General features: G+C 40.5%; 1 protein-coding gene across 3 annotated transcripts; it reads right to left on the reverse strand.

Annotated features, from left to right (window-relative positions):
• Positions 1 to 3681: 3681 nt before the first annotated feature.
• smpd4 (sphingomyelin phosphodiesterase 4) lies at positions 3682 to 26253 on the reverse strand. Of its 3 annotated transcripts, none has more exons than XM_049586242.1 (20): positions 26154 to 26253; positions 25683 to 25772; positions 25322 to 25408; positions 23611 to 23747; positions 23422 to 23497; positions 21260 to 21368; positions 20601 to 20653; positions 19501 to 19652; positions 19145 to 19277; positions 18851 to 18922; positions 13932 to 14021; positions 10316 to 10470; positions 9781 to 9871; positions 8519 to 8616; positions 8147 to 8310; positions 6500 to 6705; positions 6080 to 6310; positions 5386 to 5517; positions 5145 to 5273; positions 3682 to 4844 (listed from the first exon to the last, which is right to left on the reverse strand). In XM_049586242.1, the coding sequence occupies exons 2-20, from the start codon at positions 25719 to 25721 to the stop codon at positions 4524 to 4526; spliced, it is 2475 nt and encodes an 824-aa protein (XP_049442199.1). In that variant the 5' UTR covers positions 25722 to 25772; positions 26154 to 26253; the 3' UTR covers positions 3682 to 4523. The 3 variants fall into 3 exon arrangements, with proteins under 3 accessions (XP_049442199.1, XP_049442190.1, XP_049442207.1); XM_049586233.1 differs by having other exon boundaries at positions 13884 to 14021; XM_049586250.1 differs by lacking the exon at positions 13932 to 14021.
• Positions 26254 to 27888: the final 1635 nt, after the last annotated feature.

The raw sequence follows: 27888 nt of genomic DNA on the forward strand, positions 1-27888 counted from the left end.
CACCTTCAGCCTCTGACCCCTCAGTGTTTGTCCCCCGTTCTGCTGTCTTTGACTCATTTGAGCCTGTGACCCTGGCGTTTGTGCAAGAGATTGTGGGGGGTTTAAAACCATCTGGTTCGCCCAATGATCCTGTTCCTCCTCAACTTTTTAAAGAGGTTTTCCCCACTCTCGGGCCTTACTTACTCAATATTATTAACAGCAGTCTGTCTTCAGGAGTGGTTCCTGTTCAGTTTAAACATGCAGTTGTGCAGCCACTGATTAAAAAACCTGGACTGGATCCCACTGTTATGGCTAATTTTAGGCCCATTTCCAAACTGCCTTTCGTATCAAAGATCTTAGAGAAGATTGTTTATTCTCAGCTTTTTGACTTTTTTAATGACCACAACATTCTTGAAATTTTCCAATCTGGTTTTAAAACATTGCACAGCTACTGACTCTGGTCACTCGGTAATTCTTGTCCTTTTAGATTTAACTGCTGCTTTCGACACAGTGGACCATGATATCCTAATTGCTCGCCTGGAGCAGTGGGTGGGCATCAGGGGTCAGGCGCTGGCTTGGTTCAGGTCCTACCTATCACACCGGTCATTCTGTGTCGGCCTTGGTGACTCTGTGTCCTCCACTGCTCCTCTCTCTTGCGGGGTTCCACAAGGCTCAGTGTTGGGCCCACTTTTATTTTCTTTATACCTTCTTCCACTTGGGTCCATTCTCAGGAAGCACGGCATTTTATTTCATTGTTATGCGGATGACAGCCAGATTTATGTCCCCTTAAAAGGCTGACTCTTCTGCACTTAAGCCACTTCTAAATTGTCTGGATGACGTCAAAGCTTGGATGGCTCGAAACTTTTTAAATTTTAATGAGAACAAGACGGAAGTGATTGTCTTTGGTGGCATTTCCGTGACCTCCCCAGTCGACCTGGGTTCCCTGGCGCAGTTCGCCAAACCCACTGTTAATAATCTGGGGGTAAAAGTGGACGCGGAACTAAAGTTCGACAGCCAGATTAAAGCTGTGGTAAAACCAGCTTCTTCCAGCTAAGACAACTTGCTAAAATTAAACCCTTTCTGCACAGACAGCACTTTGAAACAGTAATACATGCCTTTGTAACCACTCGGCTTGATTACTGCAATGCTCTTTACATGGGGTCAGCGGGTCCTCCATTGCACGCGTCTGCAACTAGTGCAGAATGCAGCTGCACGTCTCTTAACTGGCACTCGAAAGTCTGAGCACATTACACTGATTTTAGCTTCACTTCACTGGCTACCCGTCCATTTTAGAATTCATTTTAAAATTCTTTTATTTGCTTTTAAAGCCCAAAATGGCCTTGCTCCAGTGTACCTCTCTGAGCTTCTGCACCCTTACGCACCTACTCGATCCCTCAGGTCAGCTGACCAGCTGCTCCTGAGGGTTCCCAAAACAAGGCGGAAGCTCAGAGGGGACCGAGCGTTTGCTACTGCCGCCCCTAAGCTTTGGAATGAACTGCCGCTGCACATCAGGCAGTCCTCTTCCGTGGCCACTTTTAAATCTCTTCTTAAAATGCACCTCTTTTCCTTGGCTTTTAACACCACCTAGATTGTTTATTTTATGTGCACAGGTTTTACCCTTTATTTATTATGTTTTCTGTTTTAATGTCTATTTTATTGTTTATTTTATTGTTTATTTTTCTTAATGTACAGCACTTTGGAAACCTTGAGTTTATTTAAACTGTGCTTTATAAATAAAGATGGATTGGATTGGATTGGATTAATCGGTGTTTTTACCGGGTTAAATCACGTGGTGTGTTTGTTCTGGAGGAGAGATTTTGTGAAGTCCTGTCTAAGCTGAGGAGTCTAAATATGAAATATTATCCACAAACTGTAAAGGCACACTATTTAAAGACACAGCAACATCCAGTGGATTTCTTTAGCATGACACAGCTAACCAGAGTGGTGGAGATAGCTCCATCAGGTTAGCGTCAACACATTGTTCATTGAGATACAGTGACTCAAAATGTGCTAAACCAAACGGTTGAGAATGCTAAAGGTTTAACCAAAGTTAAAACAGATCTTTAGACATGTCATCTTTTTTCTCATTGAAGCATCATTTTCTCATTGAAGCATTGCAGGTTAGTATAAAGTACAGTAGCCTGTTTAGCCGTGTGTGATAAGTGTAAATCGGGGGGGACCTTAGGTCACCTTTTCTGGTCTTGCCCCAAACACAGCAATTTCTGTGCGTTTTTCAATTGTATACTAACGTGTAAAGCCAGCAGTTAGTCCCTGACTGTCTCACTGTGATACTGGGCTGCTCTGATGACACTTTGACTCTTCCTCCTGCATCACAGTAAGCTCTTATGTATGGTGTATTCATAGCAAACAGGGTTATTTTTTGAGAATGGAAATCTGTGTGCTGTTTTTTTTTATCTTACTGGCAGTGTGTTTTTATCTCACTATATAATGATGAAAACTCTGTGTGTGTCTGTTCCACGTGTTTCTCCTCACTGACTTGGTCAATCCATGTGAAATTTGGCACAGTGGTAGAGGGTCATGGGAGGATGCCAATGAAGCAATATTACATCAATTGGCCAAAGGGGCGCGCTATAGCAACCCACTGAAATGTCAAACTTTGAATGGGCATATCTCATGCCCCGTATGTGGTAGAGACATGAAACTTTGCACAGAGATGCCTCTCCTCATGAGGAACACATTTGCCTCAAGAACCCATAACTTCCGCTTATATAGATTTTCCACCATTTTGAATTTTTTGAAAAACACTTCAAATGGATCTCTTCCTAGGAAGTTTGAGCGATCTGCATGAAACTGGGTGAACATAATCTAGGGAGCAATATCTAAAGTTCCCTCTTGGCAAAAGTTGGAAAACTTCCTAAAACTGAGCTTCTATAAGGCAATGAATATTGCGGAGGGCGTGGCTCATCACATAAAGGTGTAGAACATCTCAAGGGTTTCACCCATCACCACGCAACTTTGTAGGCATATGACCACACATAATCTGAGGGGACCCCTCCATTATTGACCCCATCAAACAAAATGGGGGCGCTAGAGAGCTCATTTCTTATCTAGGCCTAACCGCCATATGGATTTTTACTAAACTTGGTAGATATGTAGAACAGGACGCCTCAAGGTGACTGGAGAAATTTAACTCTAATTGGCAACTGGGTGGCGCTATAACAACAGAAAAATGCTTCAAAATGGCTAAAATGCGACCGATCGCTGTGGCTCCCCCTGTGGACCAATGTTGGTGTTGTTTTCTAATGTTTGCTATGACTAAGTCATGGTATGGTATGCTGTATTCAATGGGTATGGACTAGTTTGTCTTATAATTTCATATCATCATTATTATTTCGATTATTTTTATTAATATTGATTTTTTTGGTCTTTCTTTCTTATGTCCATCTTTGTGTATTGTTAGTGTTAAAAACTCAGGGATAAAATAAAAAACTATAAAAGTTCCATAAAAGGGGAGAAATTCCATCCACTAAAATAAATAAAAATTAAAAATGTTCGAGAGTTAGGTTAATGATGAAATTAGAAAGTATTTGTGGCCATTTAGACCTCACACATTTAAATTTAAGACTAATGACTTTAAGTCCATAAAACTGAATTTAAGATCTTTAAAGGACCTGCAGGCAGCCGGTCACAGTTTATGAAATCTGCACACTTCTCATCAATGAGTCAAACAGGCAACAGGTCTACAAACGAGTGCAAACAGTTTATTGATTCTTTTGGACAAAAATGCATTTGAGAAAAAGTCAGTTATACTCCATTGAAGGTTTTGGCCTGTACCTGTTTTCAGATGCTTGTTGGGGAAAAAAAGTCCAACCAACAGAGCATCAAGGCTGTGTATTTATTATTTACAGGGTTATATGAAACACAAATTACAAATCTAAGCTGTCATGTTAAAAGCAAGAACAGAAGAGCTGCCAGTCGCCTGCCAACAGGACTCCTACACACATCCTGTTTCACAATGATGTCACTTTAAAAGTCCCGGATACCTGAAGAGTCTGATCAATGTTCAGAAACAGAGCACCGACACTTCAGAAGGCCGTGTCACGCTAGACCTGATGAGAATAACAGGATCATCTCACACCAACATCGACTCTGGCTCTGACTTCACTGCAGCAGCTGGCAACAAGCTAAACATTTCGTCTCTACAGCAAAGGGTTCAATATCAAACTGTAATCATTAGTAGATGATCTTGGCAACTGTTTTGATTATCAATCATTTTCATCTTTTGAGTTAAGGATCCAAATATTTTCTTGTTTAAGCTTCTGAAAAGTTAAAGTTTGCTGCTTTTCTTCATCTTTACACAATAACAAACTGAATATTTTGGGGTTCAGACTGTTGGTTGGAAAAAGACAAGACATCTGATGACATCATTTTAGGCTTTAGGAAACTGGTACAAGCATTTTTAAACAGTGACATAATGGAAGATTAACCTCTTACACATTTCTTGTCACACATTCAAAGCTGGATTCAAATTGATTATGTGTGTGTGTGTGTTTCAGGTGTGTGTAGGGACCCTGCGCCTCCTGCTAGTGTGTTTTCAGTTTGTCACCAAACAGCGTCATAAAGACTCCGTAGAGGAATCCGCCTGTGAGGATGAGGAGGGTGCTGGATATGGGGCCAAACGACAGGAGGGCTCCGAACACGTAGAGGAGCAGCAGAAGGAGTAACGTCCTGTAGCTGGCCAGCGGGCGCAGGCTCAGCCTCGGCTGCCGGTTCCTCTCTAGCGTCCGCCGGGTTATCGGGCTCTGCCTCAGTCTTGCAGAGGCATTGGGATCCGCCAAGTAGTGACGACCCAGGCGACCCAGGAAGTCTGGACGTGAGCACAGAGCATTCATGTGCCCTCCGAACTGTGGGAGACATTTACATCTCTGAGGTTAAAACACTGTGAGAAGTTTGGTCTGTGGCTGTATTACTCATCATTATGCACCATTTATTTATTTTTAAAGATTATTGTTTTGGCCTTTTTAGGCTTTTATTAGGTTGGATAGACGAAGCGTAAAAGGGAGAATTCATGTCTTGTGATGTCAACACCTTGTCTAAGATGAAGCAATGCTTCCCCCTACCATTATACTGGTGAGGCGGGAGCCAGACCAGTATAATGGCAATATATCATAAATGTTAATATAACATATGCAGACAGCACTTACCCTGTCATTAACCAGAGAAGAGATCTTGTAGAAAAGCCTGACCAGCAGGGCGCTCTCATAGCTCCTAATGGGCTGGAGCTCCGGGTCTCCTTGATACTGAACGTCAAACCGGCGCAGTCCACTTATGATCTGCGCGCGCACACACACACACACACACACACACACACACACACACACACACAATTTTAGTCCCGCCTAATACATGCCCTCCTTCTCTTGTACGATAACTTGAAGTACAAACCTGCCTCCTGCCCAGGTCGGTGAGAATGAGTCCGTTCTCTCCCTGGATGCAGTCTGGCAGCTGTTTGCTGTTTCCATCGTCCTGAGATGAGCCCAGGTTGGAAATGAGCTGAGTCAGCTGCACCTGGTTCAGCTACAAAACAAGAAAAGTGAAGTTAACTAGGTGAACACCAAGAGTCAGGATGGTTTTGCATAAATGAGTAACTGAAAACTTCCTCTGAATGTAACAGCAAATGGAATTTACATTGTCGGATAATGTAACATACTGTAAACAGGTTGGTTTATGACCTAATAACTGCAAAGCATCATATTTATATTCCAATATAATAAATACAAACACATATATATGTCAATAAAATAAATTGTGTGCACTAGGGGTGTGTCATATCATATCATATCCTTCACAATAATACCGGTATAATCTTTGATTTGATATGAAAAATTAATATTGTGATACTCGCAATATTTTGACTTGATGACATATTGACGTCATACTGTTTGTTACCCACGGCAACAACAAGCATGGCTGAAAGCAAAACTACAACTGACTCCGCGGTGGCTCTAAAAAGAGGAGCAGCTTCAGCAGTGCAGAATAAACTGTGGTGTCCTGAATGTTTTATGAACAGCCCCGGACCTCTCAGACTCTTTCAGCGACAGAGGAAAACAAAACTAAACAGCAGTCGAACTTGTCTGACCTTGAAGATTTGACACAAGTTCTCCAAAGCTCTGTCCAGGAATTCGTGAGTCTTTTTCAAGCACTCCCCACTCTCCTCTGGCTCGGCCCCGGGGAAGGTGTTGTTGGGATCAGGAGAGCCCATCCCAAACCAGGACAAGAACGAGTTATTGGCTGCCACTTCATTGGAGTGATCCGATATCCTCTTGGCTGTCTGTCGGGCCTGTGCAATTATCTGGATTAACTTCATGACCTGCAAACAAGACAAAACAAACTTAAGATTTTGAGTCACCACAGTAGGTCATTTCTGTATGACGTCCCACTGCATTACGACTAACCACTTTGTCCTCTACCAAAGTAAAACTACCAGAAGAACAGAAGCTTCTGGGTGGAAACACAGATGACCCAGACTTAAATCTCAAAGTTTGGTGACCAAACTTACGGCTCCTCTGAGCTCAGGGCCGAACATCTGTTTGTACTGGCAGTCCTGGCCTTCCAAAGCATAGACGTGGCTCTTCACTCTGAACACCACGTCTGTCACCACCCGTTGCCGTGACGACAGGTAGCTGCCTCCCTGGCTCGGCGTCAGGTAGCCGCGGGGTTGGCGGTGGTGGAGGACGTGCTCTGGCTCCAGAAACAACTGCTCTCCTGTAAAGAGATGTTGGGTTTAGTTTAAGTTTTTGTAGCAGCGTAACAGTTAATAGGGGTCCCCTCTCAGTGCACTACACAGTGTGTACTTGATGCACTACTGAAAGTTATTTCCTGTAAATCTCAAGAGCTCACACTCGACACTGTACTTCCTTGGGTCCTCAGTAATACACCCACCATGTGGGAAGTTGACTCGATAAAAGACTGTCGCGAAAATTCAAAGATTTGGGTGAGATTAATTGATTACATGTCAGAGATGATGCCCGATGAGGTGTCATTAGTTCCAGATAATGGGCATTATCCTGCTCAGACAGGCACGTCCAAAGTCTGGCCTGGGGGTCAATTTTAAACAGCCCAGAGTGTGTCTTTCCAAATGTTAGGGGTGGGGGAAAAAAAATCGATTTTTAGATGCATCAAGATTCTGTCTTGAACGATGCGAGCATCGATGTGGAAAACTCAATCGATTTTAATTTTATTTTTATATTTATTTTTCAAATTACCGTAACTCCTCGACCATTCACGCTATCGATTTAATTCCAACGGATTCTGAAAGCTGTGTTTTAGTGGAGTTTGGGTGGCGTTTTCTTTCAATACTTAGTGTTTTCGTCGTGTTTTCACCATAGTTCGTAGTTTTGTCATCGTTCGTCTGTTTTGCAATAGTTCGTATTTTTATAATTCATAGATAGATAGTTATAGTCAGTTATAGTTTTGTAAATACTGGAAGAGAAATGTTGAGGAGGTCTACGAGGGACAGGAGAGTCCCACTGAGATTTGTGGATGAGGAGGATGGACAGGTGGAGCGTAGTCATCTCAACCACAGTGAGTAATACAGTTTGTATGCACTGGATATGTATTCCCAGCTTTATTACAATAATGTTTTGCAATATCTAGCGTAAATTTTCTTATTGGCTCCTTATTGGCATGCACCAAATAGGAACTATGCAGGAGGAACTAATGTGTTTTCATAAACGTAAAGAAGCAAACGAATGGTTAGCAAGAGCAGACATTTCCTGCAAACATGGCAACATCAAAGAAGCGTCAAGTCTCTCAGGAGGGTTAGAACGTTGAACACTTTTTCACTGAAAGATGAAACAGTTGCATGTGTCTCATTAGTATGTGATTTTTTTTAAAAAAAAATAACCCATATGATATGAAATGCAGCTGGCCCCAGGCTTTGTCACATTCAGTGAACTTACACAGGGTTAACCTCATACCTGGAACAATCACTACCACCCCATAAGGTTTTTATGCAATGGAACATTATTCACTTCTCCAGTGAACAGGACGAACCTTAGATAAGACTTAGCGACAGGAGGTATTTCCAGTCCATTCAGCTCATACGGCCGTTTAGAACTGGGTACTGTTACACAAATCACATATCCTAATCAAACAGTTATAGAACTGACTGATAATGAAAATAAAAATGCATTTCTATCCCCACCTTTCTGAATCATCTCAGCGAGGTTTGGCTGTGCAAAGACTTTGGCCACCCTGAAGACCATCAGTGCATTTTTGGCATTCACCAGATCCGTCCTCACGGCTCTGTTCAGCAACACCTGGAAGAGCTTCGTGTACATGAGCAGGTTCTCCTGAACAAACGACTCCCTGTCAAAGATCAAGTTAACGTCAGAAAAAAATATTTTCACCTCAATATTAAACCACCAGTGTGTCATGTAGTCACACAGCATGACCACAATAATAACCATATTTACCAACACAGGTCATTACACCAATATTTTTCTGTTTCAATCATGTTTGTATGAAAATGACGACCACTGCATGTTGAGCATGTACGAAAAGACATCAGACTCACCATTTGTCAGGTACTGTTCTGTTCTGATCTGGCTGAGAGTTGGTCTTCTCTCCTGTGTATCTCCATGGTTGGATGTAGCTCAGCCATGTTTCCAACACCTCAACACAGACACGATACACTCTCTCAACAATAAACTAAATGCTTAAACTTTGTGTGTCTCTACAGCTGTATAGCTGAAATAATCTTTGTATAGTCTGAAGGCATGACTTTGAACATTTCTTCCAACAGACTGCTTGCTGTAATAACTGAGAAATTAAGACCTATTGTGCTGTTACACCTCCTGAAATATTGTCTGAAATGGCAGATCAACTAATGGCAAACGTTTCTTACAGCAGAAAACTGTTTACCTGGCAGCTCCTGAATACAAATGCAGAAATACTGTAAACTGGACAACACTTCACAGGTTTAAGTTAAAGGTCTAACGCCAGGGCCAGACTGCCTGCGAAGCGCAGCGCACCGAAATTCTCGCGCGCGCCGGAGAACCTCCGTTCACGTCAGACGCGCATTTCTCCACGCCGTCGACAAGCGATTCTGCTCCCAGCTGTTGTTTTTCACTGCCTGGCTTGACACATTCGCTTGCGGCTCGCGCAGAAAATAGACCAGACGCCGAACTGATCACTGCAAATCGAGAGCCTGCTGTGGAGCTGCCCGGCATGGCCAGTGTGGATGACACAGTCGGTTAACATGGGCACCGAAAGGAAACTGCCTTCACTTCTCGGCGCTTCGAGGCTATTCGCAGCGCTTCCGCGGGCGGTGTGGCCCTGGCGTAAGACTGTTTAAAGCACTCACTCGGATATATTTCTCTTTTTAAGTTTGGCTGCAAATTTGTTAATATTTAGATAACAAACAAAGAAAAACGCACGCACATCCAAACCGGAAGAAGGGCAGGTGCTGAGCTGAAAACGATGCCAACAACAGAGAAATCAAACAGCTCGTACACTGCAGGGCTCCAATGCTCAGTCGAAATTTATTCAGGTAACTAACGTTTCGAGCGTCAGGCTCTTCAGCCTGACGAGCATATCAAGGTGCTGATTTAACGGCATCATTACAACACAGATGTGCTTTGAGCTGATCACAATAAAAAGGAGATTTTCACATATTTGCGGCCAAAATTTGAGAGAAATATGTCTATTGAGTGCATAAAAAGCCTTAGATCTTCAACCTAAACCTGTGACAAATGGAAACAAAAACAAAAATTTTTTGCCTTTAAAAATTCTTCTGTGGTTTAAATATAATTTTTGGGGGGGGGGGGTGAGACCTACTGCTCTGAAAGAGGCGTCGAGAGGCCAGTGACCGAAGCAATGCTGGAGAAACAGATACAGCTTCTGTTGCACAAAACGCTGCACCACCACTCTGTAAGGAAGAGGAACATCACAACATTTTGTGCTTGTTAAGGGTGAATTTTTTTTAATCATATATATATAAACACTTCCTTTATATGGGTAGGAAACGTCAACATCCAATAGCAACCACGAGCAAATAAAGTCAAAGTAAAAACAATCAAACTTTGCTTGACGCTTTCAACAGATCATAAAATAGTTTCCAGTATTAAAGAGAGATTCACCTCCAAATAAAATATATACATATTCTTCCTCTTACCTGTAGTGCTGTTTGTGTTTTAGTGTGAGTTGCCAAGTGTTCAAATCAGAGAGAAGGCAGACATCTCTATGGCACTATAAATGGCACTTCAGGTAAGAGGAAAAATGTGTATTCCTGATGTTGGGTTGAACTGTCCCTTTAAAGCCGTCCTGCAGCATTACCCCAGACTCTGACTGTCGCATGTCAAATGATTCTGACCTCTTGAACTCCTCCAGCGGGCTGGTGTGAGTGTGTGAGTGTGCTGAGGGGGAGGAGGACAGCTGCTCGGGCTTCAGGCTGTTGGAGAAGGCATGCAGATGTTTCACCAGGAGACGCACCACCAGCACGTGCTCCTCTGTCGGGCTGAAGGGTTCCTGAAGAGACAAACAGTCACAAAGTGCTACACACATACGTGACACCACCCCCATTATCTCAATCAGCCCCCAGCTTCTGAAGCAGCCAATCATAATGCATCCCAGTCCAAAAGCAGCCAAACTATCACCAAAGGCTCAGCGCATTATCTGCTCTATAGAGTACAGAGGTCTCACTCCTGTCAATCATTTGGTTTGTCCAGTGTTACTGGGAGAGACTGGGTCTGGAGGGAGAGACTGGGTCTGGACCATTTAGTTAGCAAATGGTTTTGTCTGCTCTGTGTGCGGGTGCTTCTTTCTGACCGATCTGTGTTATTATGACTTTGGTCCTAAATTACAAAAGTTAGCTCAACATCTACTCTGGTTATTTCATCTGAGCATTCCTACTGTTCAAGACTGGATGTTTCTTTCCTGCCTAAATAACTTCATCTTCAGCAGAGCTGCACGATATACAGTTGTTTTTTCTTTTCTTTAAATGTCATCTTGATGTGAGCTTGATTGCAAAAGACTACAATATTGCACTCAGGGATTTTTTTAATTAGCTCAAAGACAGAATCAGTGGGAAAATGTACTTTAAAGTTTAACTATAATTCTACTTTATACTGGTGCATTTTGTGTTGAGTTCAATGTTTAATTTGTGCCATAAAAGAATACAGGAAATAATTTCCATTAATTTTTTTCAAATTCAAGAAGCAACCGGTTGTATTTTAGCAGTACAGAATGCTCCAAGGATGATGCATTTCTGTAGGCCAACACAGAAGTAAGCATCACCTTGGTTTCCTCGTCAAAAAGCCAATGAGGTTTTTTCCATTGGATTTTGGATTATTGCAGAAAATCAGCTCTGTGACAGACAAACATGATACCTACACATTTTGTTAAGCAAGAGAATCTTCACAAATAAACACCACTGTATTTTTGGAGCCTAAATGCAATCACCAGATGCAGAAAGCTCACACTAGGCTATAATGGAACTACACTGCAGTTGCATAACTTCAACATCGCCACCAGAACGAGGCTGTAAAGCTGCGTTCCGTGTGATGACATTCTGTGGTCTCATTTAGCCACTTGTTGGCAACCGCCTTTTTTAAGACACATAAAGGCTTCACAGTTCACGGGTGGGGACTCATTCCCGGAGCACTCTATATTGAAATCATCAGAGGCAGAACTGAGTACACTCACTGTAATATATTTTTATTTATGTAATATGGTTATCATGATATTCATCAATGCTATTGTGTATCACCTATTTTCCTCATATTGTGCAGGCCTAATCTTGAGCTGACACCTTTCCCACACCAGGACGTTGCCTTTGAATTTATCCCTATAACGGTAATAATAACACTAATAATTAAAAGGACTGTACTCATACTGAACCTGCATCATGTGATATTTGGATTTTATCTGTTTTATCTTCCTAAATGTTGTATGTCTTTAATCACTGTACATATTGTATTCTTAATATGGCATTTTTCCCATTATTCAGGCAAAGGGATCAGAGTCCTACACCAGGTACCTGCAAAAAAGCTGTGTAATGGGTTATAAAATAAATAAATAAATAATCTAAAAAATGAACTACAAGCAGGCTGGCAGCAGGTGAGGACAAAAATATATTCTATCTATTTTTCAGAATAAAACAAAGTAAAAAGATGTGCAGTGATGTGTCATATTCTGACATCTAAATCACTATTATCAAGCTACAGTTCCTTTTACTTTGAAAGTCAGTGACACAAGTGTAACCTTTGACCCTGTTGCCACATTGGTCACCAACATGGAGGACTCCAGCTGTGAAACTTTGCAGCTCGAGGATGAGGTGGCAGCCTACATGGAGCCCAAGGAGGATCCTTCTGACGTTTTATGGTGGTGGAAGGAGCATGCTAAAATGTTTCCTGACCTGGCAGTGATTGTGCAGAATGTTTTCGGCATCTCAGCACTGAGTGCAGCCAGTGTAAGAGATATATCCTCCACTGAATTTATAATTCAAGAAAGGAGAACACAGTTTAATGTGAGCGACTTCAGCCTGTGTGTGTTTACTCATGGTGCAGGTTGGGACATGGGACTTCAATTAACGGGTGTGGGCTTAGACTTAGATTCTGGTTGTGAGCTTTATGGGTATGTGCGGGTGCAGGTTTTCAAAAATGGACCCTTGCAGGACTGTGAAAGGGACTACCTTGCTTTTCAGCTAAATCAGGTGCATTTACATTTGTTTAAATGTTAATTAATATACATTGTACCTTCTTAAATAAATAAATTACAAATCAGATATATCTATTATTTTTCATTCTTGTCAAGCTCAGGCCTTCAAACTGTGTCAGACAGTAATTGAGGGCTATACAAAATACACCTGATATATATTTTAGCCGTTTGATACTGGATGTGTACATGTGTGTATATTTAATGAACTTTTTTTTTTTATATCTAAAATTTTCAATCATTCATTATGAAATAATCACTTCATGACAACTGTGACTTATTAAAATGTAAGCACCAAATTATATTTTAATAAATGACACTCTAAGGTGGGACCTCAGTGCTCCATTAGCTGCTCACAGCAAAGCTGCTTTGTCAGAATGATGCAGTGTTTCCCATAATGCAAACAAGCACAATCCTTACCTCTGTGTTCTAAATTAATTTAGGCTAAGAATCACCAAAAAAAATCCTAATAAATAAATGATTTCACAACTGGCATGTAAAATAAAAAATGTAGTAGTATCTTTTGCTTTACGTGGAGCAATAGTGTCAATAGAAAGGAACATTTATCACCCACATAAACACGTAAAGCAACAAAGCACACCAGATTCAGTGTAAAAAGCATGCCTTTAAAAAAAAAACAAATAACACAAACAGCAAAAGAGAACCACATTCAAACCAATAAAGACTTGCTCAAATTCCAAAGCTTCATTCCAGGATTACTTTCCTGTCAAGGATACTTCTCTGTAGAGATTCACAATTTACAGTCAGACTGAGAGCCTCATACAGGAAACACAACAGCAAGATTTGATGCATGTAACGTAATAAAGTATTCTCTGGTTTGTCAGGACCAAACGTTGCTGCTCGCGGATCCCTTTATGAAAAGCCCTCTTTTAACAGTCAGCCCAACATCATTAAACCTGGCTGCATTTTAAAGTCAAGCTCATTAAAAAAAAGAATTCATTCCTGACTTAAAGATGAATAGAGATCTACTGCCACTTAATGAGCCTGGATTGTCTTTAATAATTTGGAAACATACTGTACATCACAATTCATCGATCACCTACAAGTTTTTTTTTCTTTTATAGAAAAGCCAAATTAACTCCACATAATGGCCACTTGTGTCGTATGTAACTAATGAAGCTGGTGACTGGAGGGACAGTGTCTCACCGTGTGTGTCCATATGAGAGAAGTACCCTTGACTCTGACCTTAACTGACTGAGGTTTACCTCCAGGAGGCCCCAGAGGGGCGGGGGTGAATGAAAAGGTAAAAGTACTTGGTAGGTGTGGAGGGTCCCAGAGCCTGGTGGGGCGTAGGGTTGGCACGGCATGCTGGACATACTGAGGCGGTACTGCAGCAGCGCCAGCTGTTCACCCGTAACCACCAGGAGGGAGAGGAAGATGAGGAAGAGGAAAGACAACGACAAAAGGTGGAGGAGGAAGAGGAACAGTGAAGAGAAAGAGGAAGGAAGGGGATAAGTGACAATAAGGGAGGAAGAGGAGGAAGGAAAAGAACAAGTGGCAGGAGGAAGGTACACATGAGAACAGGAGAAAAGGAGGCAGCGAAAAAAGGAGAGTGCAACCAGACAGAAACAATTGGCCAAAAACATCCAGGTGGAAAAGAGCAGAGAACAGGAGGGGAGACAGACAAAAATAAAATATTGACTGTGGGAACACAACGCTTGAACTGCTGGGGAACGATGCAGAGGCCTTTCCTAAACTGCAGACAGAGGGATTACATGATCGTAGGGATGGGAATCATTTCACACTGGAACAAGCTTTTACTTCAATTCAAATACTAAAAAATGCCCATTAACAAATTTATAATTACTTGACTGAGTTGTATTGTTCACACTGAACGAAGGGTCTACAGCAGCGACAGGAGAGCCATCGTGGGTAAACACATTACGTCCAATGCGAGTGTTGACACAGAAGTGACTGGACAAACACATCCACAGCTAAAGGAGTAACTGTAAAAATGTTCCAGTTCCACTACACCATATATCCAAATGGATGTGTTAACGCTTAAATCGAATTTTGCACTTCAGCTTTTAATCATTCCCATACCTAATGTTTAACATCATTAACAGAGCGAACTCAAAACTGTAAGACTTTGCTTTGCAGCAAAGATCAAAACTGTATCAATCAAAACTGTGTTAACAGAGGCACTGCATACAGGGAAATCTATAGTTTGTGGTTTGGTAGAACTGGACATACACTGTACCCTTTGAGCCCGTTTTAGAAATGTTGTTGTTCAACTCCAGCTCCTACAGTCTGAGAATACTGTCTGCAACGTAAAGCAATATATCGCAATTTAGGCCCTTTTCCATTGTAACTTTCGGCTGAGTCAAACCATGCTGCACTGATTTACATTTCCTCTGTCAGTTTAAACATGCCAAGCTGCACCAGAGATGGACCTTTTCGTGTGTAGGGCCAAAAGCACGCCCAACCACCTCCAAGCTGACCGCAGCCAACCCGTGACCCCCTTTCTCCCCCTGAAACAAGTCTATGTGTTGCAAGACTTCATTCAGTCCTTTCTGTGCAGGAGACCAGAGAGTGAGGCGTCTTTAAAAGTCTCCCTAAAAGTTTCCAGCTCTCATCTGCTTTATTTTACTGTTTCACGTTCACTTTAAGCCATAAGAGTCTTGTTAAGTTACTGCTGATGAAAACCAAACATGTCCTTATTTTGGTGCTTCACAATAAAAGCTTTTACGTAACAAAATAACAAGATACGTTTATTGTGAAGAATCTATTGGAAATTAATTGTCAGTGGGTTTTCTTCAATAAAAACAAGTCTACCAGCACTGCAGGGAGGAAGAGTAAAGATGGACTCAAATCGTACAGTGAATGCCCAGTTTAACCTCATACTTATAAATCAAGTTACTTGTTGCACCGTATACACCGAGAACATAGCCTCTTCTTTAGTCTGTGCCATTCAAGCTTAAATCAACTTTGCCAAAATCTTGCAGTTTAAGTCCACTCTTCACAGGATGGACACAGAACACAACACAATAACTCAACACGGTGGTTAATACATTTTAGGAGGATTAGCATTTAGTACACAGGAGGCTGACAAACACTGAGATGTTTATGATGCAGGTCACTGGTCAGCGTGTTACAAGAGTTGAAGGGCTGTTTGACTGTTTCCTCTGCAGCCTTATGGAGCAGTAAAGGAGCTCAGCTGATTGAAATTAAATCTGATACTTCAGCAACATAAATGCTGCAACAATTACTGAACTGACAAAAAATTAATCAGCAACTAATTTGAGAGTTGCAGCTTCTAGAACGTGAGGATTTATTGTTGTTGCTTCTACTTACATCACAGTGATTGAATATCTTTGGGTCAGTCGGACACAACATTTGAACATGTCATCTTGTATACTATGGTAATGGTTTATTGTAGGGTTTGTTTGTTGTAGTTGGAGAGTCTGGTAGGGAGGATTTATGTTCTGTACCAGTAAATTTCCAAAACATTTTTCATTGTTTTTTGATGTTTTATAGACGACTGATCGATTATTTAAGAAAGTAACTGTCAGATTATTCAATAATGAAAATAACCAACAGTTGCAGACCTTATCTTGACCTAAAAATAAGCATCCCTTATTTTAGATTTTGACTTAACTACAGATTATACTGCCACATAAAAACTGAGGAAACAGTGTTGGTGGGTGGATAAGCAAGTGTGTACTACATCTCAGCATCACACTAACCATGCAATCTGTAAAGCTGAACGTCCAAGTGTGTAAACTATAGGGCAGGTATGGTGCAGGTAAAAGGAACAGACACCAGCATAAAGTCTCACTGTGATTGATTTTGATAGGTGGGCACCTAACCTCTATGAAATATAATGTACTGCAGCTGTAACAGGTGGACAATTTTCAAGCCACTCACTGGATGCTTCATTAACGTTCTGCAGAGGTCAAATTTTAGGCTCAAGGTATTAAGGTAAGGTGAGTTTGGCTGGTAATAAGATAATACAATATATGACTTCTTATAATCCCTCAGATGGGAAAGTTATGCCCTCTTAAGATACGCTGTAAAACCCTGACAGGATCCTTGGACATGGTTTCTCTCCCAGAGTGCTTCTCCTGTGTCACAGAGCATTTTGAGCAACAACTTCATTTACAATCTGTGTTTGGTTGATTTTTTTTTTTGTTATTCTGTTGTTTCAAAGTACAGAATATTTAAAGGGAAATAATGGCATATCTTAACCTGGAGTATTTACCATGAATGTGACTCTAAAGCCCCTTTTACACTGCCAGATTTTTGGTGAATGTTGGGTCGTTTTGCCGGCAAGCTGTGAGCGTTTAGACACACAGAGCCAGATTGGCGAGTTGATCCGAGGTGCCCAATTTTCCGCCTCGTAGGGTAGACATATTGGTGGAACCCTTTTGGATTAAACAGAATGAGACGGCCTTCCGCAACGGGAGGGGCTGTTGATGACTTGTAGGAGGAGCTGTTGATGACTTGTAGGAGGAGCTGTTGACGACTTGTAGGAGGAGCTGTTGATGACGAGAGAATCGCTGAAGGACTGACCAGCCGCGGTTTCCCTCCCACGTCACTGTTTACGTCACATGCTGAGCTACACGTGTTGTTACTTGCTCACGCCCCCCATTGCCCCGAAAAAGGCACATTCTGCATAAACAAAAGTAGGTAGGCGGCATTTTGCTGCACTCCCCGATTTTGTTTTTACACTGCCAATGCTGAAAAAGACTGATTGGGCTTTCCTGCAAATTTGCACAATTCCTATCTAAAAAGGGCTTTAGTCTGATTTATATGCGTTCATAAAGAACGGTTCCTTTAAAATTTGAAAAGCCCTGAGGAAAATGAAAATTCACAGCCTTTTGTTTTCTAAGGGTGTTGTTTTACTTTGTGGTGGTAGAAATTTGTAAAACAGATGTAAAAACTTGTTTTTAAAGCCCTGACAAAGAACAGCAGTGGTTGAAACATGTTGGCTCTTTTAATGATTTAGCCACTATGTTAAAGGCTTTTTAAAACTCCCTTCCTCTGTTCTATATTTTGCCTGGATTGCCCTTTTGTGTATCCCGTTGTTTCCCGTTCTCCATGAGCACCAAACACAAGGTTTTGATCTACGTTTGATTACACATAGCAACCAGTCACTTCTCTTTTTCTAAAAAATGTGTATCCGTTTGTCATCAGCAGAAATCGACACGTTGACTGATTCTGATATTTCATTTTAAAGCCAGTATCAGCCGATACAGATGATGTGCCGATATTATCGTGCATCCATAGGTGGCAGAGTCAAGCATCAAAATGTTTAAAGACTCCTGTGTTTAAGGGGATCATATTAGCTGTGCACCCTCGACTGAGTTGCTTTATGATGGTGTTTCACACACAGGACAAATCGACTTAACAAACACTTGATGACGGTGACATGTCAGCATGCAAAGGATGTGAAAGGAAGCAAAAGCACTACTACTGGGAACACATGCCTTAATACAGTAGCTTTTCTCTGCAGCTACTCATACGCTATAAAAGGGATTTTAACATTTCATCTACAACCCAGAAACTGTGATGCTTCAAAAGTGGGGAACAGGGATGCCTGCTGTGCATTCACACTGCGAGCTGCTCAAGAAACATTTGAACTTCAGTCAGCTTAATTATGTCTCTTTGGCTGCAGTGAGTTCTTTTTCACTGACAACAGTTGCTCGTCTGCAGGACAATATGCTGCTCATCTTTAACACTCCTGATGGTACATAGAAATGTGACTGCTTGCAGTGTGATGACAGAGTTATGGGTGAAGTTGTCCTTCAATAGTGGAAAAACAATAGCTTTCTTACCCCTAAGCTTACCTAAAACATGAAATTCTTTGCTGTAACTAAGTTTTTGGACAACTTCCCCCAAGCTTGCTCAGGGTGTTTTTTGTCTTTACCAGCCACAGTAGCCGGTGCATCTTCAAACTCAGCCCACTCACAGTTTTATAAAACATAGCTTTAGAGTAGGACTTCCTGACAGTAGCTGGTCAGGTGCAAAATGGCTGACGGACAAAATCGCCAACCACAAGGCTGCTGGCCAGCACAATATTCCCACCCTGGGCTTGCTCCGAGGAGAGACAGGGATGGGGCAGGTATTGGAGAGAGGGGTGGGGTTGTGGTCAGCCAGTCAACAGCCAGCCGTGCGATGCTGCAGTGTAGAGATGAGGAGGGGGGGAGTGTGAGGGGAATATTTCTCTTACCTTCACCTGAGGAGACTGCAGCTTCTGGTACATCTCTAAGGAGTAGTGATGGAGCCAGATCTCCACAAACATCTTAGAATACAACCACAGACACACACACAGCCTTACTTTCATATGGTTAAACACTAGAACCAGCGTCTGTTAAAACAATGTCATTCATTCGACGACAATATTTTTGAGGGTTTTCAGTGAACTTTATCTCTCACTTTTAGAACATTTTGTAGCTCTCCAACACCAATCCCGAGTACATGAACTTATGAATCATTTTAACCCACAGTTTGATTTGTGTCTCACCTGTAACAGTGTTTCAGACCTCCAGATTTCCTGGGCTGCGGGGTCTGCGTTAACTGACGGTTGATGGAATATGTGATGTTTCAGGAGACTCGGGGTGTGAACGCCATAACCAGCGAAGGAAACACTGGATGATCTGTGAATTTACAGTAGGAAGAGAGTGGAAAACATAGAAAAAAGATAAATATTTTGTTGTTACACTGGGCCAAACATTCAATTATTCAGCCTCCACTGGGATTTTTAACATCAAAAGGTTTGTTTGAATGTGGTGCGTGAAAAAAAGACATTCTGCTCTTCACATCTACTTGCTAAACTCTTTAGACAGATATGAATTAGCCAACGTTTCTTGCTATATGTACCTGGTTGGAGGTGCAGTGACAGAGCCTCTGGAGTCAGAGAAAGGGGATGGGGGGACACTTCCTTCACTGGGGAGGAAGTATTTCAGGTAAGTGTCCACGAGCACAAAGTAGGCAGTGTCAGTGGAGCTTCCATGCTGGCCTTGAGGATAGTTCTGAAAACATAAAAGTACTGATCAATTCTCCCTGTGAGAAATAATAGTCCTAAGTTTTGTCTTATATACTATTTTCTGTATAAGCTTCCACAGCTATAACAATTAACTTAAAAAGAATGAATCATGAATTATGAAACCATAATTTTGTCTTCAATAATCCACAATTCAGCACAAGCTTTAGCTGATATTGATGACTTATCCCCACTGTTTTCAAGATACACTTAAAGAGTAAGCTGGTTATGTTTCAACCTCGACCCTATTTCCTTTAGTATTAGCACTTAAGTAACTAATGTTTTCACTGTCAATTTATGTCCATTAAAAGTGTTTGTTTTTGCCACTGGCAGGCTTCGATGATTATTTTACATGCGTGAAAACATTACGAAACGATTCCTAAAGAGACAGACCTTTTGGTTAAAGAGTAGGATCCTTTTTGTTTAAACAGATTCAGACAAGAAAATTGCTATCGCCGTACCTATCAGACTCTCCTCAAATAAACAGCAACTTAATCTCCATAGAACCAATTTGATTCAAAGTCAACAGAAAAACTGTCTGGGTTCATCTTTCCAATGTTCCAACAATCACCAACTCTGGTTTAGCTGAAATAAACCCTTAATTCTCCTGGTGGTTAGATGTGCAAATATGCTGCCTTGATACACAGCAAAATTACTGTTTACTTAAACAGAGTCTGGTGGGTTTAACAATGGTGATATTGTGTCTGTTTCTGATTATACAAAGGATCTTACTCTTTAACAAAAAGGTTTATCTCTTCCATAAGTCATCAGACACTTTGAATAATAATCTGAGCAAATACAATCACTTCTGTCTGACAACATTATGAAAAAGATCCCTACAGAGACCTTGTTTTTACTAAGTAAGACTGATTTTGATGCTTTTGGCCAGTGACACCATTAACTAAGAATATCACTGACAGTATACTGTAAAACTCACCTTTGGCGTGATGAGACAGTAGGCAAAGTTGAACATGAAGAATTCAAATGGATCTGCACAACGTTAAGAAAAAATCTTACTGTACAGTCTGTTCACTCCCTTGATTGTACGAACCCTCGTGTTGTCATCTGACAGTTAGCTCATTGTTAAAAAGTCACACAATAAACATCTTCAGCTGTCTGATTTTAAGACAAATTAGATAAAAGATTAAGTCTGAAATTATGAGTGAATCTGTTAGTAGAATGGCAGAAACAAATCAGCAACTATGACAATCAATTAATTGTTTCAGTCTTTTTCTAGGCACAAACTGTGAAAAAGGAAGTCACATATTGGCAGGTTCCAGCTTCTCTAATGTGAGGATTTGCTGCCTTTCTTTGTCATTTATTAAACTGAAAATCTTTGGGATTTGGGAAGACATTTTAAGACATCACCCTGGGCTGTGGGAAGGACATTTCATAGACATAGAATTATTTGCAAATTAACTGACAATAAAAAAAGAGCAAAAGCACTGTTCAGTGAACAACAGTTATAATTATTAGTTATGAACCTTCACATGGTTTTGTTTATATTTTCAATAAAGGCTTAACTCATCATGGGAAATCCCTCTCTAATACCGACACACAAGCCAGACAGATTAATGTTTGTGTTGGGAAGGATACTGAGAGCAAGGTTCAGAGTCAGCACACCAGACAGGGGAAACTGCAGCTTGTTGTGAAACAGCGGACAGTCTGGGAGAACTCCCTCCTGGATACAGGCCTTCACAGGACCCTGCAAGACACACGAGTGAGAAATCAGGCCACAGCGTTAAACACTGAAATCAGTGGACACCCACTTCAACTGTAACAGCTTTCAAATAAAAGGATATTTCATTATCTACAAGTCACTTTTTTCTCTACACCAGTGGTTCAGAGTCCTGACTGTTGCGCTTATTGCGTTTCACTATTTAGATTACTTGGAAGTAACTATTTAGGACGTTAAGTGTGTTTTCTTTTGGTGAGGAATGTACTGACTGGGTCAAATTGTTATATTCTGCATCAGGCAGCAGTTTCTATCAATGGGACAATATCTTCTTCCTTCTCAGGTACAAAACAAGGATGCCCTTTATCACCTTTACTATTTGCATTGGTGACGGAGCCTTAAGCAGAAACAATTCGATCTAGTACCTTAGTCACCAGCATTCAAACTAAGGAAAAAATTCACAAGATTTCTCGTTATGCTGATGATGTTCCTTTATTTTTGAGTAATCCCACATCCTCTGTTTCTGCTGTTATTAAAATAATTAATGAGTTTGGGGTTTTTTCTGGTTACAAGATCAACTATGGGAAATCCCTGGCCTTACCACTAGGGAATTTAAGAAGCTTTGATTTATTGAAATCCATTCCATTTCAGTTGTCTTCTAATGGGTTTACATATCTAGGCATTTTTGTCTCTTTTACTTTTGACAATATGATTAAAATGAATTTAGATCCTGTAGTAAAGGAAATTAGAAAAGATCTTCAAAGATGGAACCCTTCATCAATTTCACTACTTGGGCGGGTTGCCATTATAAAAATGTTTTACTGATGTTATTATATCCACTGCAGATGTTGCCTAATTATGTTCCGCTGAAGTTTTTTAAATCACTACATAGTATTTTTTGTAAATATGTATGGAAATGTGAATGACCCAGGCTTAAGATGGAGAAATTACAGATACCTGTGGACAAAGGGGGATTAGCACTTACCAATATAATGCATTATCACTGGGCTTCACAAATTAGATATGTTACAGAATAGATTATTTGTAGTTCATCAGTTTCCTATGCAGTTGCATTGAATACAGTACAAAATATCCTTAAAATATGTCACTTAGTCAGAGGCCAGTTTACTCAATAACAGAAAAGGGGTCCCTTAGGAAAAGGTTGGGAACCACTGCTCGACGTCATACAATACACACTTACCAAATGGCAGTCAAGACACACTCTACAGATTATATTCCACAGTACAATTTACTGAAATGACAACCTTCATTTTAGCATGCAGTAATGAGATTCAACATTTAGACTGGAGAAAGCAAAAGCATGCAAGTATTAATTTCCCAGATGTTAATCCTAAACTGAATAATTAACTGACTTGTTAAAGTTTATCACTTTTATCGTATTATCACAGTTTATTATCATCATAACTGACAACTACAAGTACAAAGGTCAAAATTACAGCTCTGCATTGATATCAGTTTTCTTCTGAATCATTTGGAGGCAGTGATGCACAACACCTCCATAATACTGCCTTATTGATCACTATTTGTCAGCATTCATCCTGCTACTTATGCTGCTTTGTCACAGCAGGTTATCTGGTGTTCACTGTTAAACACTCTGCAGGAGGTATCTAGCTCAGCAGTTCAGTTTGGGTTTGAGAACAAAATTAGGAAACATGCACGGGTAGTTAAAGAGGCTTGTTATAGTTTACAGAAACCTAAAGCTGCTCTTTTCATTGCATATGACAAAGACTTTTTCCCTTATGTACCAGTAGACAAACCCATGAATCCCACAGGAGATAAGAGGAACTACTGCTCCATACATCTAACAGACAAGTCAGATGTGACATCAGTCACTAAGTCAGGACTAGCCAACAATGTAATAAGATGCTGACAGAGGGCTCTGTTTATGTGGAGCAATGCTATCCTATTAGAAATATAATCAAACAAGCATTGCAGATGTGATGCCACTGTGTGCTCTAAAATAACTGTTACACCAAACATGAACTCAAGTCTTCGTGGAAGCAATGGATGTAAAGAGTGTCACTGAGTGTGATGCAGGGACTAAAGAGAAAGATGTTCTTACCGGGAGATAATTGACAGGTATTTCATATTTGTACTCTTCCGCTTGAAGTTTATACACAAGCTTCATCATCGGCCCACTGAAAACAAAATCAGATGACAGGGAGCAGTGTTTGATTTGATTCTTTGAAACACACAATGAATAAAATTACACTTGGCTGATGTCATCACACAGAAAAGAAACTGAGATTACCTGGGGTTTAGAAATTCCATAACGATGTTGTATTCATTGTTCCGTGAATGGAGGAGTCGCAGGTTCCAGCCAGCGATGATGCCGTCCAGGCTGCCAAACACACTCTCCACCAGCCAGGGGAAAATCAAGTGCAGCTCCTAAAGGGGAAACACACACAAACATAATCTGTATCATACACTGAAAGCACATTTGAACACAGTGTTATGATTCCCATAGCAGACATGTCTGTTCTGTGACCACAAGTGAAATCCTTCACTGTGACTGTACAAGTGACAATGCAATGCAGAGCTCCACACATATGACATACTTGGCAAGTTTTGGAGAAAGAAGAATCCAAATATTATTTAAATTACATATTGAGTTAGAGACACACTGTATCTATCAGCTGTTTCTAATGTATTTCAGAAAATAACAGGAGCCTCTAACTGAGCTGAGGTAAGACACAAAGAGACAATAAAAGGCTTCAGACTTACAACACACCAAATTTATACTCATAATATAAATAAATATTAATACTCAATGACAGAAATTACACTTTTTGTAGTCTTTAAAACAATACAAAGATCAGACACATCAGCAAAGCAACCTGTAACCTACATAGCTGACTAATGGAGCCAGTTTATTGCAGTTAATGCAGATGGTTATGGATCTGTGCTTCTTCAGTTGTACTGAAGCTACAGACTACAATGCATCCAACACAGACTGTAACACAGCTGCCTCACACTCGTCCTTTGTGTCACTCACTGCAGCATCAACAGCTGATCTCAAACAAAACATCCAGTGTCCACAGTGACCTCCCTCACATGCCAAGAGGAACAATCATTTATTATATGCTGCGCTATTTTGTGGCACTAATGTCTGCAGCACATAAAGGCTTACAACACTGACTGTACTGAGTGACATCTGAACACAAGACAGTCAAATATTATCATGAATAGTACAGACGACAGTACAAAGTGCAAACGTCCTTTTAAGAGAAAGTGAAGACGCTCAAAGTGAAACTCAGGAGTCACAGTCCTGACAGCTGTCTCCTCATGCTACTAGCATTAACATAAAAGGTAAGGTCAAGCCAGCCGCCTGCTGTCTGCCCTGCAGTATCCAGTCAAGAGACAAACAGCTGACTGAGTCTGCAATACTGTGACATGTACAAATCAAATGACATTCTTTTGCAAATATTTCTGGACAATAATCTTGTTCAAACACTATGTGGAGCCTGAACAAAACCATACAGCTGCTTTACAGTACATATTAAATGTTGCACTGCACTGGGACTGCATGGTTTGTTTCAGTGTGTAAGTGTCACCATTAGTTAACAAAAGAAGCCAGTTTTTAATTATTGTTAAAGTATTAGCAGTCATTTCTGTAAAAACTGCTTCTTGTGCACCAATCAATCCTGATATCACAAATCACAATTTGTCTTAATAGGCTTTAGAATCTATATAGCATATAACTCTCTTTGTCCAAGCCTAGACCCTTGCTTCAGATAAGTAAAAACTCTGTGTTCAGAATAGAACAACATAATAAAATTACAGTTTAGGAGATCCAAATGACTAAAATGTTTCTTTCTCAATCTATTTCACCCAATAATTCAATCTCCATCTTACAGACTCAGAGTGATCACTTTAGCAACTATGGCTGTAAAAATTAGGGTTATGTGACAGTCACAACAAATAAAGCAAAGACAAGACAGTGGTGGGAGAGTTAACAGTACCTTTGCAGGATATTCATCAATGATTTTCACCAGATCTTGGCATCGCTGGATGAGAGGTTTGGTGGTGGCATCAGCTTTAAGATTGGCCTGGAACAACATCACAACACGTTTGGAGAACCACAGAGTTGAGAGACTGTGAGTAATTCTAAAAATGGACGATTCAACTGTAATCTTAGTACTCAGATGGAAGACAGAAACAACTGTTAAATAATAAATCAGCCAAAGATACTAGCTGTATGACAGTATACGAATCAGACATGCATAGATATGTATAGCTGGATAAAATCTGAGCTCCCAGCAGCTATTAGTCGCACTGATTCTCGGTTAGTGACTGTTAACAATCATGCTAATGGACACTCACCAGTAGGAAACTGGGCTGTTGTAATATCGGAGCCGCCATGTAGGACCCTTCTGTTGATTTCTTCCTATGTACAGTCCACTTGAGTCCCACCTGGAAGAAGTTAACACCCATGAAACTTTGTTTGTAAATGTCCTTAGTTGGAGTTAGCTGACGACACAAGCTAGCCTAGCATCACTCCATTAGCCCCCTGAGCAGGAAAACACACCCGCTGATAACGGAAGCTGTGGAAACAGGATGACAACTGTATGTTCTGTTAATCCGACAACAATGTCTCCCATTGACTGGAAACTCAGCTGGCAGACAGTCAGTCAATGAACCATGCATGTTAGCACGAGCCGGCTAGCTAGTTATAGCTAACTAATTTAGCTGGCAGAAATAGACCTCAGCTCACAGAACAGCGGTGAAGTCTGCCAGCCGCCATTACAGACACCTTAAATAAACCTTTAAACCTTCAAGTGAACACCTCTTTACCTTCTCCGCACACAGGAATTCAAAATTTGGGCCACTTTCCTATGAACCGCGTTTCCATCAATGCAATTCAAACGAAACATGAACAGTCGTTGACTTCTTCTTCTTTGGTGTTTGATTGGTAGTCATGTCGGTGCACATTACTGCCACCTGCTGGAACTACTCACCTCCTCCACCATGCGTTTCATTTTCACCATGGATCCGTTACATCAAGTCCTACTGATAATAATAATAATAATAATAATAATAATAATATAAACATCCAGCAATAATTTTTATTTCAACTGATACTACTACTACTACTAATAGCTATTATTAGTAGTAGTATTATTGTTTTTATTATAAATCAATAAAACATCCAGCAATCATGGTCTTTATACTCATAATTATGATTATAATATAATTATATATACTTTTACTCACTGTTTAACACTGGTTTTAATCTCTCTCTGTGCGCATGTGTGTGTGTGTGTGTGTGTGTGTGTGTGTGCAGACTGAAACTAAACTAAATTGAGCTGAAAACATGAATTAAAAAAGGAAATAAAAATAAAAACTAATTAAAAATACAAAAAAAGTATTAACTTTGCTGTCCACCAAATATATACAGTATATATATATATATATATATATATGTATATCATATCCCTGTATTTTAACTTATGCACTATTTTAAGTGTAAGATACTAATTTTTTTTAACTTGCCTAATTTCCTTTTAATATATATTTAATGAGCATTGTTGGAGGGAGCTAAGATCTAACATTTCCATTGCCAATTGCTTCTTCTCTGCAGTCGTGACAATAAATTAGTTGAACTTAAACTTTTGCGCAGTCCATTACCTCTACAATTAATGAGCTTTAATCTCCATACAGTGGCTCAATAAATGTGTCCTCTCACTCCAGTACACATTTTTGGCATGCCTTTTAACATGTTACTGTTTCCTGTTAATAAATTTGACAAAATGACTCCTAAACTAAGACGATAAATGTCTTCCGTTTGTTTCTTTGTGCTTTTCACTGTTGATGTATTTTCTTCCACGTTAGGTCATTATTTGTTGTTTGACTCCAGAACAGGATCACCAATCAGGTAAAATGGCAACTTCTCTGCAACATTTTGCAGGTTACCAGGTCCACAGTGTGGCGCTAACTTTTATTTACTGCACATTTATTCAAGAATTTGTCCCATTAAATCATATTGTTGAATGAAATGACGAGATTTGGAGGCACTCACTTCTAGAGGGGCTCTATGTCAAAATGTCGTTTTAATACCTTCATACAAGAAAACTGTTAACGTCTTTGAGCAAAAACAATGAAACCTTAGGGGGTTGATCCAGTCCTGATGTCTACTTTTGTGTTAAATAACCTAGAATAGCTGTGTAAACCAGGACCCACATGAATATAACCTCTCTGTTTTACCTGAAGACTGTTTGTGTAGATATGCAGTCTATGGTTTTAGCAAACCCGGTTTAAGTCTCTGTAGCATACTAGATATTCATGTAGCCTCTTATATGACATTATATTCATTCACTGCTTATCCTGTTAGGGGTCACGGGGACGCTGGAGGCTGTCTCAGCTGACAGTGGGTGAGAGGCAGGGTTCACCCTGGACAGGTCACCAGACTATCACAGGGCTGACACATAGAGACAGACAACCATTCACACTCACATTCACACCTACGGACAATTTAGAGTCACCAATTAACCTGCATGTCTTTGGACTGTGGGAGGAAGCTGGAGCACCT

The sequence above is a fragment of the Epinephelus fuscoguttatus genome, linkage group LG1 (assembly GCF_011397635.1).
Source record: "Epinephelus fuscoguttatus linkage group LG1, E.fuscoguttatus.final_Chr_v1".
Lineage (NCBI taxonomy): Eukaryota > Metazoa > Chordata > Actinopteri > Perciformes > Serranidae > Epinephelus > Epinephelus fuscoguttatus.